Below are 18,793 nucleotides of genomic sequence, written 5' to 3'. Positions count from 1 at the left end.
TAACTACAGAGAGTGTACCTCTCCTTGCGCACACACTTTTGCATTTGTTGCGCAGTTGGTTCAGAATTGTATAGAAGTTATGAAATATTTTTAGTTACCAAATTATTTACATCTTATGATGATATGTCCCTTGTGCCTGTGGTTACTTGTTCACTCATCCTTCAAACCGGAACACAATACGGAGTGCTGCTCTTTGCCTGTAGAATATCTGTTGAATGGTTGGTCAAAAACTGGCGGGCTTATACTAGCAATAATAATAAAGCCCTACTAGCAATTAATATGTGTTATTTTGCCGCTTCATTACTGCTGTGTTAATTAAATTCTATGCCCATGCCTCAATTTCATCTAGTTTCCATATTATTGAAAATTCGCCCCGGCTTCGCGCAGATTCTATTTATTTATAAAGAAACGGCAAAATCCTAGTGCTACAGTTATCCGACTGCCTGTTTTGCAGTGAACAATTTTTTGGATGCACGTAATCTGGAATTGGTGCTTTAATATACAGTTTTAAGAGGTTTAACTTCCCGACTTGAGAGATTAGATAAATATGTGATATATCGGCTAATATGAATGATAAAAATATTGCTCTGGAATATATATTTTTTAAATTGAATATTTAGTTCCGAAGATTACCCCCTAAAAACGAAGAAATTGTACCACTTTTTATTAATATAAGTTCTAGTGTATTAGTATAGACAACATGACCCAGATTGTGATCTAGTAGAATGTTCATATGTATATGAATGACATATTTTGTATCTATTTTTTCTTATAAAGACAGATATATAAGTTGAAGAAGACAGATGACATAAACATTCAGACGTCAAGCTTAGCGTGAATATTAAGCGAAGTAAAAGGTTTATTTTTGGCATGTTTCATTTCATTGTTATATTAACTTAGACAAAAGTGCTAAGATGGATTAAACGCAACAAAAAATGTTAACCCGTTAAAACTTTAATGAACAAACGAATTAATATAAATGTATATACCTAGTATGATGACTATTCGAATTATGCTACATAATATACTAGTAATTTAAAAGATCTCCGGACACAGCGAAGTACTGCAGATGTGTAGTCCATAAAAAAACGTTTGTAACCAATAAGATCTTTAAGTTACAAATTATATAATAAAACCGTCAATTCAAAATAAATGTAAAAGTAAAAATTGGCACGGACAAGTGTCTGTCTGTAGATGTTGTTTAAACAAAAAAACCGACAAGAGGAGCACAGAATAAGATTGACAAGGTGAGGTAAAAACTTGTTACTAAAATGTAAAATAAATACCAACAATATTAGGTATTTAGTACAAATAATAACAGAACAATAGCTTTGCAGAAAACGAATATCATTTATGTTCATTATATAATAGGAAAACGTTATCTTGATAAGTAATTATCAATTGAAACACTTTCACGAATGGAAATATGAGGAGCAAAAAGATGACCAACTGCTTTCTTTAATATCTAATATTTCTTACTTCAATACGCATTGAGAATTTAGCATTGCTTACCTCAAACAATCAATTTAAAACAATACAAATATTCTATCCTTTGGATTTTCAAAACTAAGGCATGAATCGTTTTTTACAATTTATATAATATTATAGTAAACAATAAAACCCAAGACAAGACTGATAAGAGATACATATGCCTAAAAATATGAAGATACTACCTATATAAAAGTTTATATTTAAACGCAAAAACCCAAAGAACGCAAAGTGTTATTCATAACATAATTAAATAAAAAATAACTATAGATACATTAAATAGAATAATTATAATGTCGCATCATTCCGCTATAAAAAAATAAATATGTACGGAAATAAAAAACGAAATTTACGTCGAATCAATGTTGAAAATGTTTGAAACAAATAATATTCCTACCTTATAATTAAAAGCTAAAATGGAAACGTGTGCGTAGCTTCACGAAAACAAAAAGTGACACTCGATCAAGTATATGGGCCAAAAGTAGAAGCAACCCTAAAAAAATATGAACTGATGAAATTTCTATGACGGCTGGCCAAAACTGGCTCACGATAACGCTATACAGGAAACATGGCTACAAATTGAACAGACCACAACCCAAAGTCCTTAATCAAGCTTAAGTTAAAATAAACATTATAAAAAAAGAGTTTATTTTTCGTTTGTCATTCATATTTTTGGATAAATAGCTGCTTTCCGTCCCGACGTCGTCCAGATGAAATAAGAATTTTATTTACTTCAACCGTGTAGCATGTAGGAGTTCAGTGACACATGTACAGAAAATTTATATACATAGCTATTTAAAGATACAGTCCTGATAATGTTCTGAGTCTATCTTTTATCGGTTTTTATTTGTAGTGGAGTTTGTAACAAATTACAACTGTCACTACCGCAATTGAAGGCATTTGTATTAATGGCTTACAACTAAACTAAATTCAGTCACTAATTGAGCAATTCTGAATTACACCATTTGATAAATTCGTCTTCTCAGAAAATCATTATTTATGTATTATTATTAATAATATCTATAAAATATACTCTAAGCAAAATATATATACTACTTGTAATTTAATTAAAAGCTCTAATGCTTAATATAAATGACCCACATAATAATTGAAGTTTAAAACTGTGAAGATTCCTGCTAAGAAAAGCATGGTACACTAAAAGATACACCAAGGGCACGGTCATGTCTTTAGAGACACAAATATAACAATAAAAAAGCATATAATACAAATTAAACTAATTGTAATTATTACATTATATATTTGTTACTATTTTATACATTTTCCCGAATGCTGAATAAAAAAAAAGATTATTACTAAAGTTAAAAGTCAGTATATATTATTTAAATACCTATTCGGCAACAGACCAAATCTTAAAAAATATGTCGAGTTTCATTTACTGACGGTCAGCGAATGTTAATTCGATTCAATTTCCCCAAGACGCTGTCATTGAAATTTAATTTCGAGTATATACAGTTTTTAAATAAGGACAGGCCCCACCTAAACCAAAATAAAATCACCCTAAGTTGTCAGAAAGAGGTCGACTTACGACTACGCCTCTGTAGAATTTCCTGGAGACAAATCGTAAACATTAATCGAATTAAATTAGTCGTAAAACTCGACGTGATTCTTCGTCATAACCAAATAAACTTCGCGATGACAACATTATACTGTATTATTTTTTCGGCAGCTCATTAACTTGCCTGTTTTAATAAATACCGGTGATAAAACATCTTTCTTTGTTCTATAAAACTCAATGCGAATTCTTTTAACTTTATGACCTGATAAACTGCTCGTTTCGCTGTTTGTTAAACGATGCATATTTTAACAGACTCGAAATAAAAACCAAATGTAAGAACACGCATATTTTTTGCACAAAACCTGCTTTGAGATTTAAACATTATTTCTATATGTCTTTTGCAGACGTAAACAGAGTTTTATATCACGTAAATATTAATAAATATATATATACTTATATTTATTTAACGCAAGACCCTTGAGAGCTTTATTTCAACGACAAATCACTAATCATTTCACTGAAATTCAGTTCCCAGAGTAGACTTTCAATCGTGAGGGGACAGCGATAAATGGTGGTTTTATGTATTCGGTTTTATTTACTATGGCTGTTAATTTAATCTGTTGTTTGGGTCTCTTTCTTCCCCTGAGCTAACTGTATTTGCATTAAATATAAATAGACGAATACATAGATCCCATTCACTTATAGATCCATATCGTACTATAAATTCAAAGATAATCCTAAAGAAAATTGCGTTTATTAATTAATTTTAGACTTTCGTTTGTATGATTGAGCTAATTAAAAAAATATAATTACTTTAAAGATTAAATCATAATTATTATTATTTGTATATAAGGCCTTATTGTTAATAATTCTTATACAAATAAAGTTGATATCACAGATCATGCATTTATTTAACAGAAAGATATTGTGGAACAGTTTTAAAAAATCTAAATATTCTATATTCGATTAGGCTTATAAAAGCCCATTACTCTGTAATGTTACAGTTTTAAATTTATCGATAACTTAGAAAAGGTATGATTCGTATGAAGCTTTGTTTTAGTACACTAGGATTTCGTACTATTTATATTATACCTACCTATATACGCATAAAGTATCTGTTATGCTACCTCATACGTACATTCAAAGCATTGAAGGATCATATGCTATGATATGCTACTGCAACGCTGGAGGTTGACGCACAATCGAATTGCCTATCGGTAACGACTATACCGAAAACTGACAATTGAAAAAATATAGCCATTAGAAGATGAAAAACTAGAAAGATAACGTATAATCTGTCGTATTTTTGTTATAAAAAGTTTTTTTTTAGTCGACTTGGTGTTTAAAAATTGTAGACGAATTTATATTAAAAAAAAAAACATTATCCGAGTAGAAACCGGCAACCGAGTCCCCACATCATTCATTACTTTCAATCGGCATTCAGTATTTCAGAATTATTATTTATCAATCAACTATTTCCAAGAATACTTCCTCCCACAACAATGGATAATGTGTTCATACGCATATTTGTTTCCCGAGTCAATGTTTGATTTCTCGACTTGAGCGTTTGCCAAGAACTATCTATCAGTTCATTCTACGTCTAAAACCTCGAAAGGTAAAGATTTGTATTTCCTCAAGAATCCTGATAACACATTCGGTTTCAAACAAACACATCACGTAGCCATTTAAATCCGCTGCAATTTGCTGCAGTGTATAAAACCCCAAACAGTTCTTATCAACGAGAAAGTTATGTGCCCAAGTTTTCCTGTGAGAAATTAAAATATTACTCTTTGGTAAAATCCAATTATTTAGTTGGTATTAGGGCTTTGTAAAAGCTTGGTGGGTACTACCCACTCAATTTATATTCTACTACCGAAAAGCAATATTTAGTAATGTTGTGTTAATTAATATGTAACTACAGGTACAAGGGACATAACATCTTAGTTCCCAAGGTTGGTAACGCATAACTGATGTAAGACCACTGATGATCCGGTGCCCTATTTGCTCGACCACAAAATACATGTTGTAAAAAAATATATATATTTTTATTCCAAATTTAAAAAATCATCTTCCTCGGTGAATCTTACGTGCAGATACACCTATTACCTAATATTGTTTAAAATTTATAATACTGAATTTATTAGTGTTTTTCATAGACGCGTATTGTATATTCAATCTACGTACAGAAGAGATATAGGAGCTAATTATTAGATATCCGGTTAAACACATCGTACGTTAATTAATTTAGTATGATATAAAATTAAATCATATTTAAATAGAAATGACATTCAAGACTCAAGTGTTTCAACATTCTGCTTTGGAAGTTGGACGTTATATTTGTATAAACACAAATTTTGTTTATGTTATTTCTATGCAAAGATATAGGTACAAAGCAGAGTTTAAAATAACTGACATCCTTTGCCAAGACTCAACTAAAAGACCTAAGAACCGCGGTAAACAATTAGCTAGTACGTAGGTACTTTATGCTGTAATTTTAGAAGTAAATATATCCTCATTAATGATTCTATAGATCTTTCAAAAAAATATTAGAATATTTAATTATGATTTTAACTTAGCACTATATTACGAAGATGACTACAGTCGACTATTGTACGCATACTTACTATTTTGAGAATACCTAACTATTATTAGTCTGTTAGATGTGGGTAATACAAGATTGTCACAAATGTTATATATATTAATAGCGTAAGCGGATTTTTGTCCCAGTGATTATGACACGATAGTTGCACGTAAGATAGGTTATGGTCTTATTTTAAAGCTCCAGCTGTAGATGTGCAGAAAAATAAAGATAATTCTTAATTGCAATTTAAGAAATTGTTACGATTTAACAAATAATTAATTTTAGAGAGCGGAAAAAAGTTAGTGGCCGCGTACAAAGCGCCGCAATGGCGGTAGGTATAAAAAATAACAAATGAAAAACGTGCAAACAGATGTCGTCAGTTTACAATGAAATTAAATCAAAATAATACCTGTCATAGGTTTCGAAATTCCTAAAAATCTTTGGAATAAACGCGAAGTTTAGCGGACGACACAAGAGTGTTTTTAAATTTGAAAATTAATTTAGGTGTGAATTTGATTGCAAATAAACTTAAAACATCATGATCATTAGAAGTACCTAATTTTACAAAACATTTGATGATGTGTGACGCATTAAAATAACAAAATTGAATTCTTCCAAAAATACTACGTATAAATATTTCTGTATAGAGGGCGAGTAAGGCAGAATATTATTCGTTCGAAAAACGTACTGTTTAGTTTTAGACATTTCATAATCTAAACCTTTAGGTACATTAGAGTTATCAGTTATTAACTTCCATTTAAACGAAATTAGTGCTTAAATAGATAGATTATATTCTTATTATTTTACTGTTTGCCTTATTCGATTATATGTATATATGTTTATATAATTATGCTACAATTGTTTTCTTTGTCAAGTTACTTATTTTATGAACTTCAATTGTTTGTTGAATTAATTTTATCTCATAAAAGCGTCATTATGTTTTTTTACAGCTTGAAAATATTTTTAATAGTGCAAGATTCGAGGGATTCTGCATGAGAAGAACAAACTGAAAACAGCGGAAGAAAAGAAGTTCTCGATAGATTTGTCTTTTTCCGCTTTGCTGCTGATTGTTATAGAATGTCAACAGCAAAGTGAAAAGGTCTCCTTTATCAGAGCTTTCTGCAAGATGTCCTTCGTCAGAAGCGCCGCTGAAAAAAACATATTTGGATAAGTTGAACAAATTGGTTAATGTAATAAATTACACTTAAAGTTGTTTATAAACATTTTCATTTTGGTCTGTGCGTGGAATGGCATTGTTGATTGTATTGATTATAAATTGTTTTATTTTAAAAAATCTAAATCGTAAAACAAAGCGTCGATTTGTATTTTAGGTTGATATTTGTTATACAATTTTTCAATGTGTCAGAGCCATAACCCACCTACGGCACGACAGGTTGCACGCGGTTCTGCACCGCGCGCGATTTCTATGCGCGTTATAGATACGCGACAAGACGCGGCGCTAAAAACGGCATAGAAAACTTTATCGCGTGGCAGTTTGCTCGCGACATGGCGCACTAAGGGTATATGGCACATTACCAAGTTTAGTAATCTTAAATATTAATAATTCAAATATATTAATGATTACATAAAAAATATTTTTTTTTTCTTGTTTTTTTTTTCATTCAATTTATTATATAAATAGCAGGGAATGTATATATATCATGAATACCTACAAAATAAACATAGCTTAAAAAAATAGTTTATCCCATATGAAAGGGTTATGGTTGTGAAAGATAAACAAAATTGTTGTTTATTTAAAAAATAAGAAATCAATTAATTTAAGATGTATTGAACACGATGTTATTTTTATTTCAATATCATATTAAATTCCATAGAAATGAATCTTACAAATATTTTTAACCTATGTTTATAATAATTTATCGTTGTGAAAATTGCAATCACTAAAATCGAACAGATTTAAGTATTTTAATAAGGTTAACCCTGAGCCCGCCATTCATAATATAAACATTTTCTGTGCGTAGCTGTTGAAATATTCGCGGAATCCTATGGCGTAATGTTGGCCAGAATCTTCTGATTTACAACGCCCGCTAATTTAAGACAAGTGCTAGATTTCACGTTCGCAACTTGTATGTCAGATACCACGATTTGGGCTAAGGTGACGTTTGGCTAACAAAAATCCTACAACAAAATAATTTAAAGTTATGGAAAATTTGGCTAAATAATTCACATTTTACTGGAATTAAGAAAAAGAGTATTAAAGACGAGACAATATGCCTTTGAATTTCCAAGAAAAATAATATAACGAAAATGTTTGGAAATAAAAAAAATTGCCATATTGTTTTTTTTTTTTGATAACGCCAGTATCTGTGATTTAAGAATTCTTACGATATACCATACAACAAAACAAACAATTTAAAGTTATGGTGGAATAAAGAAACATGCCTACGTTTTTAAGTCCTGAAAACATTACCCTACTTTTTTGAGGCAGTCGTGTAAAAATTTAAACGAACAAATTAAGCATCCAACTGATGTTGAAAAGTTATTACAAGTTAAAATTAACGTAAATTTTTTTCTTCATTGAATTTCATTGTCTTTAAAGTATTCCTACCCATTTTCACGCAGGTAAAACACCCAGATATTCATGTCATATAAATGACGTCAACGCCATTATTTATCGTCGGACATAAATTTATTGCGTTTAAATTCTTTGTTTGTTTTATAAGCACCACTTCCAACTAAATTACGATGTTTGCTTTCCACATAAAGTAGACATTTCATTGATCCATATATATTTATTTATTTTGATCGTTACCGTTACATGTTATTAATGAATTTAATTCAGTATCTGTGACACTCAATATGCCAAAATAGCACAGTACAATGTCTGGAGACTTAAAACGTATTTCCTAGTCCCGTGCACACGCTAGTTCTTGCTTATGCAGTTAAAATTGCAGTCAATAACAAAATTTATGAACTCATAATTTAGATGCCATTTATAATCAAAATTTGATATTAAAATTATTCAAGAAATCGTAAGCACCGTAAAATTTACAGTTACTATGAGTGACAATCGATTTTAAGTATTTTACTAAATGGTTTTATTTTATATAATATACACATAGGTAACTATAAATAAATAAATAAATATTGGACAACATCACATACATTACTCTGGTCCCAATGTATGTAGCTAAAGCACTTGTGTTAAGGAAAATCAGAAGTAACGACGGTACCACAAACACCCAGACCCAAGACAACATAGAAAACTAATGAACTTTTTCTACATCGACTCGGCCGGGAATCGAACCTGAGACCTCGGAAGGGCGTACCCTTATTGATTTGCTGACATCGGAACGGATAGAAGAATGATGTATTAATCCAATACTAACTCGATATTTTTTTAAGAAATGAGAGATACAAATTGTGCTTCCGTTTTTCTACAACTCGTAAAATTTTGAGTGTTTACAAAAAAAACATTAATTTTAAACAACTGTTGATATTTCTCATCCTTAAAACAACTTCAGTATAAAATGAATTAAAAGCGATTTGAATGTAACAAAGTTTATTAAATATCGACATTAGTTTCTCACATTTATAAATTAATTCTACAAATTTGTTATCTGTATTTTATAATTTTCAATCTGTGGTATTTAATGTTCATCTAAATGAGCGTAGACTCTTCTCAACTTTTCTCTTTTATTTTTATTTGCATGTTTCTTTTCGTGTTTCCAGGGTTTTCCAACGATCGGCTTCTGAACGTCTGATGGCGCTGTGACTCTAAAAAGAAAATGTGAACAAATTAATATATTTTTGTATTATAATTAAATTAGTTTCTCTTATATAGTGTACGTTAAAATAATAAAATTAGGTTGTTTTGTTTTTTTGTTTTTATTTTTCTGTGTACATTACACAAATTACATGTCTCAAAAGAGTTCATATAAAAATACTAAAACGAGCAGCATATCATTATTTAATTATAACTAGAATTCATTGAAATTATTAATTAAAAATCAATAGATTTATCTTCAATAGTTACAAATGTTAAATCATAAAAATTTTCAACAGTTGCAAAACAGCGAGAGTGATTCACCAAACATTTCCACAACAAGATGAAAGAGATCTCGTTCGAAAATTATCAATTTTAGTTAAGGGAAACCTAAATAAACTTCCCGGAGACGAAATAGTCACCCTGGACCGAGGCCAAGCGTTAATTCATAAAATTTAACTGCTTTACGAGTAGTCCGGGAGTTAACGAGCATGAAAATTGCTCTTAAAGTAAATACGGACGCAATAATGTGTGCACCGTCTTATGTTTGAATGTGAAATTTATATGGATAGATGTAGGTTATTATAATATATATTATTTTGAAAGTTTTGTATGTTTCTTTTTTAAATCTCCAATAGATTGAAGCAATTCTTGTCATAAAATAATAATAATTTTCCCTTCTGATTTAAATGACGTACTTAAATAGGTGATAATATTATGATCATTACTAAAGGTAACGCTTTTGAATTGCACTTAGTTTAAAACAGTTTGTAAAGACATGGGTCCAAGACAGATTATTAATAAATAACTCGACGTAGGCTTCCCGCTAAAAATTTCGTTTTTGTTTTTTCGCATCGGGCAACATGACAGTGTAGCAATAAAAGCAAATTGCATGTCCCATGCTCGAAGTGAAGTTTCACCGATTCATGGTCAGAATCTATAATTGATGACGGACGTGTGAGGCCAATCCAACTTCCTCCGCGTTTAATATTTTTCAAAATCACAGAGGGTACAATAAATGGTTTTTACATTTTTCAGTGTGTCTAGTAAATATGACAACTTATATCTAGTCTATTCTAACCACATGAGAACAAAAGTCAAATAAACAACATTTGACAGCGAATTGACGCGATATTATTGGTAGAGAGCTATGATATTTATTATGGATTTGCGAAAAAATGGCGTTTTGAACGTCGACGATACTTTTATCGAAATTTCGGAAATGAAATTAAAGTGGATATTAGTAGTCAAGTTTAATAGTGTTGTATAAATAAAGATATATATCAAAAACTTTTAGTCGTGCCCAATATAGCAGAGCTATTAGCGAATCAAATGATTATGTCTGTTTATCTTTATTCCTACTTCGATTGGAATAGGCTAATGGTTAATTTATTCGTCTGTGTTCCTAAAAGAAAAATATACATAAAAAATACATCATCTACCAAGATCCAGAATCTTATAAGTAACAAAAGTGCACCAGTTAGTACATTCGACGGTAAACTGACATGAACAATTTAGCGTACCGGACAAACCAGAAAATTAACGGAAACGTTAAATATACACACATTCCAATGCGTGTAAATGATTGCAGCACAACGTCTACGTCCGCGGGATTATAATATAATTCTCTTACGGAGGAATCAGTTGTATTATACCCAGGGCCGGAACGTAAGTTTAGGGGGCCCTGGGCTCACACTACTTAGGATTTTCATTATTTCAAGTTTATTTTCATGCAATTAAAAACTATATTTATACATCCCGATGAAGTAGAACTTTTCGCGAACACGCACTTTTATTTGTTTTTCACAAATCACAAACACAAAAAAATATTAATTGAAATGTGTTGCATAAAATAATATTAAAAATTCCATTTAAAATTTTTCAAATACTTGTACAATACGTACCCCAAAATTGGTTTCCCTTTGACGTGAGCGCCGCCCTTCTGCATAGCGAAAAACGTATTGTCGATTTCCTTGGACTTATTCATCCAACCCTAAAAAAAAAACATAACACTTTAAAACAGATCCCTCAATACTCTGTTGAAATAAACCAAGGTTGTTCTACATCTTTAAATAAAATAATGCCTTTGATAAACTACGTAATAAAATTGTTTGATGAAATGTTTAAAGTGGGTGTTGATGAGCACTTTTTTAATAAAATCTTGTGCTAAAAACCTCAATCACGTGATTTATTTCCAAAGTGTGTTAACAACAGAGCAATAGACGACGACAGAATTGACAACACAGTGAATGTTACACAAACATCTGAAAAACTGGACGATAACTGGGCAAGTCCACCATTGAAATTTCCTCTATTCTAATTTCATAAATGGGAACGTAACTGTCTGTCTTTCACGGCTAAGCCACTGAACCGAATTTAATGAAATTTGATATAGAACAAGTTTGAACTCCAAGGAAAGATTTTTACGCCTGACGCCAGACGACCAACCCCTGAAGATAAGCGAAGCGGTGGGCGACAACTATTTTTTCATAATTGGGACCCACAGAGACGCTAATAAAACTTGTGAACATTTGTAAGGGAAAAACCACTTATATAGTCACAGTAACCCTGATATGTTACTTCTGCTATATATCTATAAAAAAACTCGCTGTTTTTAACGCGCATCACGCTAAAACCTCTGAATATTTAACACGAAATTCGTATCATTATAATCAGCGTCTTTCTGAGTAGGTTTTTAAATAAAAATTATCATATAATATAACATAACTCAACGTTTATCGTAACCATAGCAACGCATGGCCGGATCTGCATGTATATATAAATATTATGTGCAGATCATTTTATGACATCAAATAAAAAAATCTGCATTTCGCATATAAATCTAAACAATTTTTATTAGTGTCGTGGGTTGGTACATTTCTGCACAGCACGGTCCAAAAATTGTTTACAATATTAAATTTCGTACTCGGTTGTGAAGGGAAATATCGTACGGAAGCCTGCAAAGTTCGGCAATAAATATATCCAACAACACAAAGTGTACCAAGCAAGTTAGTCGAAGCATTCTCGTTAACAGAAGAGCCCAAAAATGAGACATGCTGTTGAAGTACAAGAACAAGAAGTCCTATATGGACATATGTTATTTTTTTATTGTTAAACTTTAACACAGACACAGTTAAACAAAGACATTTTGTCCGTTTCTTTGATGAATATATACTCCATTATTTGTAACATACTTTTATACTGAGTCTGTATATTCATATACTTATCCAAATATATATTAAAACCTATAGTCTCTTTAATTGTGGTTTCACTGTTATGTCTCAGATTTTATTCCGATACCAGTGGTTCTCCAACGTTTATATCTTAATCATCCCGAATGAAACGAATTGTAAACACAAAAGCGTACAAAACTGAAATCGTGATGTCTGCCAAGAATTTCAACCGGCGATATGGTCAAGATTTTATACCTAATTAATCCAAATAAACATGTCGATTTCTCCTACAGACTAATTTAAACAACCTAATAAACACTTATTTTTTCTCATCTTACAGACTCGTCCAAATAATCCAAATTAGCATAACACTATTTCTACAACACATAACTGCAGATTTACGAGAGCGGAAACCTTTTTAGGTTCACCAAATAAAGGGATTAGAGATGACAGGTGGTATTTACCTGTAAATACACAGTGACTGGATACACCTAAAGTTATAAAGGATTATGGAAATTATATGATCTCACGTACTGGAAAATATTAGTTCACATCATTTGAAAAATGTCGGATTGTGATCGTCTTTTATTTAATACTTTGAATTAATTTTTCACTGTCAATACGAGGCGCAAATAAGTTCGCTGGTTTCGTGATATAATCGGATCTCGGCAATGATCAAATTTGGCAAAATTAACTTTAAATCATAAATTGTTGTACGCTAACAATTATATGGATTGTCATTGCGAATTGCCAAATATAAATGCAGCGGACTGGAGTATATGAGAATCACGGGCAAAGTTGCAATGGGGAGGACAGAAGGTTTTTGTAGTTCTAACAAATCGTATTCGGACAGTCAGAAAAGGCTTGAATGGGGACATATTTGCTACAAGTCATCGAAGAGCTCCGTCCAATTATCTAACATATATTGAAAAATTGTGATAATGTATCAACATTGATAATTACTCACTGACGAACCCCAGTCGTGTCTTAAGCCAGATATTAGAAGTGACAAACTATGAGAACTATAAGGAGAAATATGTCCACATATCTTTGTCCTGATAGTTCCGATGAAACGTTATTGGAGAGAAGCCTTACTGTGGAGGTTAGGTTAGTGATCAGGGAGGCATCCTCATTGGAGCACGCGTGGAACATAAATGCGTTCCCGATTACAACACGATACGTAACGGATTAATCTGATAAAATATGTTTTAAATAGTAAAAAGTTAGTTAAAAGTTACCTCAACAGCTCTAGCCTCCCTGGGCGTTGGTTTCCTGGTCTCGTTTTTCTTCTCTTCAATCAGATCATCCACAGGAGGTGGTTCATATCCAGGAGGTAATTCTTCCCAGTGTAAACGTCCACTGGCTGCGTCTTTCAGGAAAAGTCGAGCTGATCTCGACTGGTCTGGCTGACCAGCTGCTGTCATGAAGCCTCTATTAACTGAAAAAATATATAATCGTATTAGAATCTAAGGTATGGTATTAGTATCGTCCTTTACTAAGCTTATTTCCTATAGAAAAATAGTAAGTAACTCAAAAAAATGACAATTTATTTGGACACTAGATAAAAAACGGACTACATAAATTATGCTCAAAAACCTGGTTTTTAAAATAAAACTCATAATTTGTCACTGCAATAAATCACTTAAGGATAAATTATACTGTGCAATGTAACATAATGATGTGTTGGTTTATTTAAATACTTAAAAAAAACTTACAAGCATGCGCAGTCAATATTTTTCTGTACTCAAGTTCACTGCCTTCATACTCTGGTAGAAGTAGTCCATACTTGTGCTGGAATGTGTACCGACTCACAAGCTGGCACAGACGAGCCATTGCTGCATCGTGAGATTGCATCTGAAACAGATGATCTATGAAATATGGAAATGTACCTTGTTAGAAAACCTCACTAATATTCATGTTCAACTACAACTTTTTCATATTTTACACCAAATATAGAAAATTAACAGCCGAGATGGCCCAGTCGTTGGAACACGTGCATCTGAATTGCGGGTTCATGTCCAGGCAAGCAGCACTGAATTTTCATGTGCCTATTTTGTATTGATAATTCATCTCATGCTCGATGGTGAAGGAAAAAATCGTGATCAAACCTACATGTGTCAAATTTCAATGAATTTCTAACACATGTGTATTCACCATCCACATTGGAGCAGAGTGGTGGAATCAGCTCCAAACCTTCCCAAGAAAGTGAAAAGTACTGAACCAAAAAAGGTAATATAATTAATAATGTATTGTTTTATTACAATCAATTCGCATTTTTTGCACTAAAATTTTTATGAATACTTGAATATGTATATCAGACTATAAATGCATAGGTCAATAGGACTTACCTGATCAATAGGCAGCACAGCCGTTAGCAAGAGATCTGGTGCTACAGCATATGCCGGTAATACTAGTCCAGGGCAGTCCAACAGTTCTAAATCATCATCCAAAATCAGAGACTGAATATGTCTTGTGTGACCCGGCATTGAGCTGACACTAACCTATTAATAACAAAAATGGACGAAGCTCAATTCATTCAAATCATATCACATATTCTACCACCAAACAGAACTACTCAGAATCAATGTGTTCTGGTTCTAAGGGTGAGCAAGTCAGTGTAACTAAAGACACAAGGGACACAACATCATCCACAATATTGGTGAAACATTTGCGATTTAAGGAATTGTGGATACTTCTTAGAGCACCAATGTCAAAGGGTTGTTGTAATCACATATCATCATGACTAATTTTTATTATTTTATAATGTATCATTAAATAAATATAATATTTAAATATATATACGAGATTTTAATTTTTATTATATAGTATGGCGACTCTAAGTAAACATTTATTTAAGTAGACTTTTATAATTAATTTAGTTCTAGAGAATTAATTCTAATATTTTTTTACTATCACGTGACACATTTAGCGATCTGCTTACTTGCTAGTTACTACTCTACTTACTTTTTTATTTGATAGAAAAAAAAAAGCATTTATGTAGAAGCAATACACTCATCTTATTATTAGAAAAAATAAAATTTATCTATGGTTGAGAAAAGGATGAGGAAGAAGTATAGTGGATAAAGTGGAGGAGGAGTTAAAGAGAACTTTGACAAACAGTTTGTCATTTATAGGATGTTACTTTGAATGTAATTATTAGTTTTATATACCTTTTTAGTTTGCATCAAAACATTGACAGAGCTTGATTTTCCTACATTGGGGTAACCAATCATTCCAACAGTCAATCTTGGTGGATTCTTCAATTGGCTAATCTTCTGTTCTTTAAGAACTTGTATCAATCTATCACGATCAAAAATTTCATGTGAATTTGTAACTCGGTCAATATTTTCATTTACTTTATCAGCAGCTTCTGAACCAGTATTTGAATCTGGTTTTTCTGATTGTTCTGTTGGTTGTGCTGATGTTTCATTATTGAGTGTTAATTCTATACTTTGAAAAGGTTCTATAGGCTTATCTGTTCTTAGATTTTCTAGTACCTTATCTAAAGCTATTTGAATTGCATCTATTCTATTGGCTGTGTTATTAACTGCTTGACCAAGATCTCCTAATTGCTTTTTAAACATTTCAATATCATCCTGTGTATCATTTAAAGCATTATGATTGTCACACTCCTCTTCAGGGTCTACAGACTCTGCACTTGAATCTTCATCATCCTCAACTCCTTTAGCTGCATTACTCTCTTCAGATATTTTCCTTTCCTTTGTACTTTTTGCAGCAGAGAAGAATATTATTGAAATGTTCTAAAAATATATATATTAAAAATAGAATAAAAACTTTAGTAAAGAAAATATAATTTCTGATCAATATAAATATAAATTTACTAAATAATTATCAACCACTCATCATATATTCTACTACTAAACAGCTGTACTAAGTATTGTTGTGTTGTAGTTTGAAGTGTGAGTGAAGCAATGTAACTACAGCTCCCAAGGTGCATTGGTGATGTACAAATACACTTTTATGTGTAAAAATTATAAAACAATTACCTCTTTAGCAAAATATTCCGCCCAACATTTCCTGCCATACTCTGTGGTTAAATCAGCTTTATTCAATAACAAAAAAATCTTGCATTTTTGCTCACTTGCATATTTTTCTAAATCTGTACATCTGCAATATAATTGGGATATGACATATTATACCAATGAAGGGATACAACTATGTTGGAGTTACATGTTGGAGGGCTTCTTACAACATTTTCTGGGTTGAAAAAAAAACACATTCTACTTTATTCCAATATCAAATCTCAATACTTTTCTTTACAGTTTTTGTTTTAGTCAGTATACAGACAAAGGGAGCATAACTAACATTGTAAATTCTCATTCTTAACTAAGATGTTAAATTACTTTGTTAACAGCAATATAATTATTATAATTAAATTTAACCTGAACAAAAGTGGATTCCTTGCATCCAATAGTATTAGAACTATGTCAGACTTTTCCAAAGTTCTCCACAATTGCTTCCAAAGTTCTAAATTTCTTTCATATGGTGTTACCGCTGCACCCAGTTTAGTTTGCAGTTCATTTAAATGGCGTCTCCAATCAAGAAATTCATCCCTTTCTTTTGTTAACTGTTCCTCTGCTGTAATACCTGGCTTCCATTGAGGTCTGAAAAAATATTGATATAGTTAACTTAATCTGAAGCTGTTTTTTTTTCTTATAAGATTTATTTATATTGGTTTACCTTCTGGGAACTGTGAGTGGTTCATCAAAGTCTGGTTGTGAGGTAGCTAGTTCAACTTCACAGGGGGCTGATTTAACATATTTAACATTCATTTTTTCTGCAATAAACTCTCTGTTAGCTAGCTCTGCAGTTGACAAGAACTCTTGGAGTGAGGATTCGGCTGTGACAGATTGTAAATTAAGACGGCCCCAATCATATCCGTCCTGAACCTCTGTCGTGTGGAGCTATTTTAAAAATAAGGGAAAATTATAATTTTCATAAATAACAAAAAAGTAAAAGGTATATGAAGTGGAACTATTTAACTAATAAAATATTTTGTAACATTTAGCCATTTTGATATACGGTTTTGATATACATAAAAATATGGGAAAACTTTTTTTGCATAATTATAAATAATATTATTTTACCATAGTATTGTCTTCTACATGTCGGCGGTGTCGATTTTTAGCAAATCTGTCTTTAATAAGAGCACGACCAAGTGATTCTTTATTTTTCTTTCCCATTGTAGTAATTAGCAAACAGAAATAGCAACAACAACTTTTAAAAAACTTTTAATGTTACAAATAAACGTGGTTTTGACTAATGTCTGAAAAGTCTGCCTGTCTGGTTATTGGTATGTCAAGATTGTCTACTGTCCAGTTACTTGACACTGACAGCTTAACATTCGTTTAATGTTGGTTCGTAAATCGATGCATATAATACCTCATCTCCATAGGAATTCATGTTAGTAATCGTAAGTTTAAATTTATACATAGCTTTGTTGTTTCATGTGGCAGTAATTATAAAGACTTTTTTAAAATAAATGTATATAATAATGTTACCTAATTTCAAATAAATTAAAAAATGGTAGAAAATATTATATGGGTAATCGAAATGATAGCAGCGTACACACACAAAATCATATATATTGCAAAAAAACTGGTCCTTTTCGTACTACCTTAACAAAAGCTAAAGTTAGATATTTTTTATCATTTCATATTAACATAGCTCTCGTAATAAACTTCTATTTAAAAACAGTAATTAATTGATAAATATTTAATTTTCCAAGTACCTAACAATCGTACGCACTAATTAACAATAAAATATTTTGTTATTATTGTCTTATTGGCACAGTGCAGACAAACAAACACAATTAAAGCGGAAATATATTGATTCTTGTGATCCATAATTTCTGATCTCAATTATTATCTTAAAATTTATGTTTCTTTTAATGGTATCTAAACGTAAATGGTAAAAGAAGGCCTTTATTTTTTATACCTGCTGTTAACTAAGCAACATAAATAGAGTAGAAGTAAGAAAAGGGGTTAAATAAAGGATAATGCACAAGAGAAAGAAAAATAAATTAGAGTGATAAATAATTATTTTACATAGATGTATAATTTATTTTTTATTTTAAAATATCTTTATATATAGTTTTGACCTACTTCCTTGATTTCTCTTCAAAGTTGAGTTAACCTGTGGAATATGTAGATGACATTATTTTTGTCAATAACTGTCAAATTAAAGAATAAGCAGCAGGTAGTAAGTACTTCTACTGATAGTTTGGTACTACTACTAGTACTAAGGGAGTTTCGATTTAATTTGAGCAGATTCGAGTTAAATTAATT

The 18,793-nt window shown here is 31.2% G+C and overlaps 2 protein-coding genes across 2 annotated transcripts in view; both read right to left on the bottom strand.

Moving 5' to 3' along the window:
• Positions 1–18,793, bottom strand: part of LOC113393943 (prolactin-releasing peptide receptor-like) — a 639,527-nt gene that overhangs the window by 416,727 nt on the left and 204,007 nt on the right. The window lies entirely within an intron of this gene.
• On the bottom strand, positions 9,092–17,801 carry Ns3 (Nucleostemin 3). The gene is made up of 10 exons (XM_026631030.2): positions 17,594–17,801; positions 17,187–17,410; positions 16,889–17,110; positions 16,493–16,613; positions 15,656–16,246; positions 14,834–14,986; positions 14,201–14,339; positions 13,724–13,923; positions 11,217–11,305; positions 9,092–9,323 (listed from the first exon to the last, which is right to left on the bottom strand). The coding sequence occupies exons 1-10, from the start codon at positions 17,687–17,689 to the stop codon at positions 9,197–9,199; spliced, it is 1,962 nt and encodes a 653-aa protein (XP_026486815.2). The 5' UTR covers positions 17,690–17,801; the 3' UTR covers positions 9,092–9,196.

This window comes from Vanessa tameamea, chromosome 16, assembly GCF_037043105.1.
Source record: "Vanessa tameamea isolate UH-Manoa-2023 chromosome 16, ilVanTame1 primary haplotype, whole genome shotgun sequence".
Taxonomy (NCBI): Eukaryota; Metazoa; Arthropoda; class Insecta; order Lepidoptera; family Nymphalidae; genus Vanessa; species Vanessa tameamea.
Note: the sequence above shows the minus strand (reverse complement) of the source record. Positions and strands in the feature narration are given on the sequence as shown.

Bases quoted from the DNA above. Each gene is read 5' to 3' on its own strand.
- Ns3 (XM_026631030.2), bottom strand. From the start codon at position 17,689: ATGGGAAAGAAAAATAAAGAATCACTTGGTCGTGCTCTTATTAAAGAC. The intron at 16,247-16,492 runs GTAATTGTTTTA...ATATATTTTTAG, and splicing joins CGGAATATTTTGCTAAAGAG to AACATTTCAATAATATTCTT. The intron at 14,987-15,655 runs GTATATAAAACT...TGTTATTAATAG, and splicing joins TTTTGATGCAAACTAAAAAG to GTTAGTGTCAGCTCAATGCC.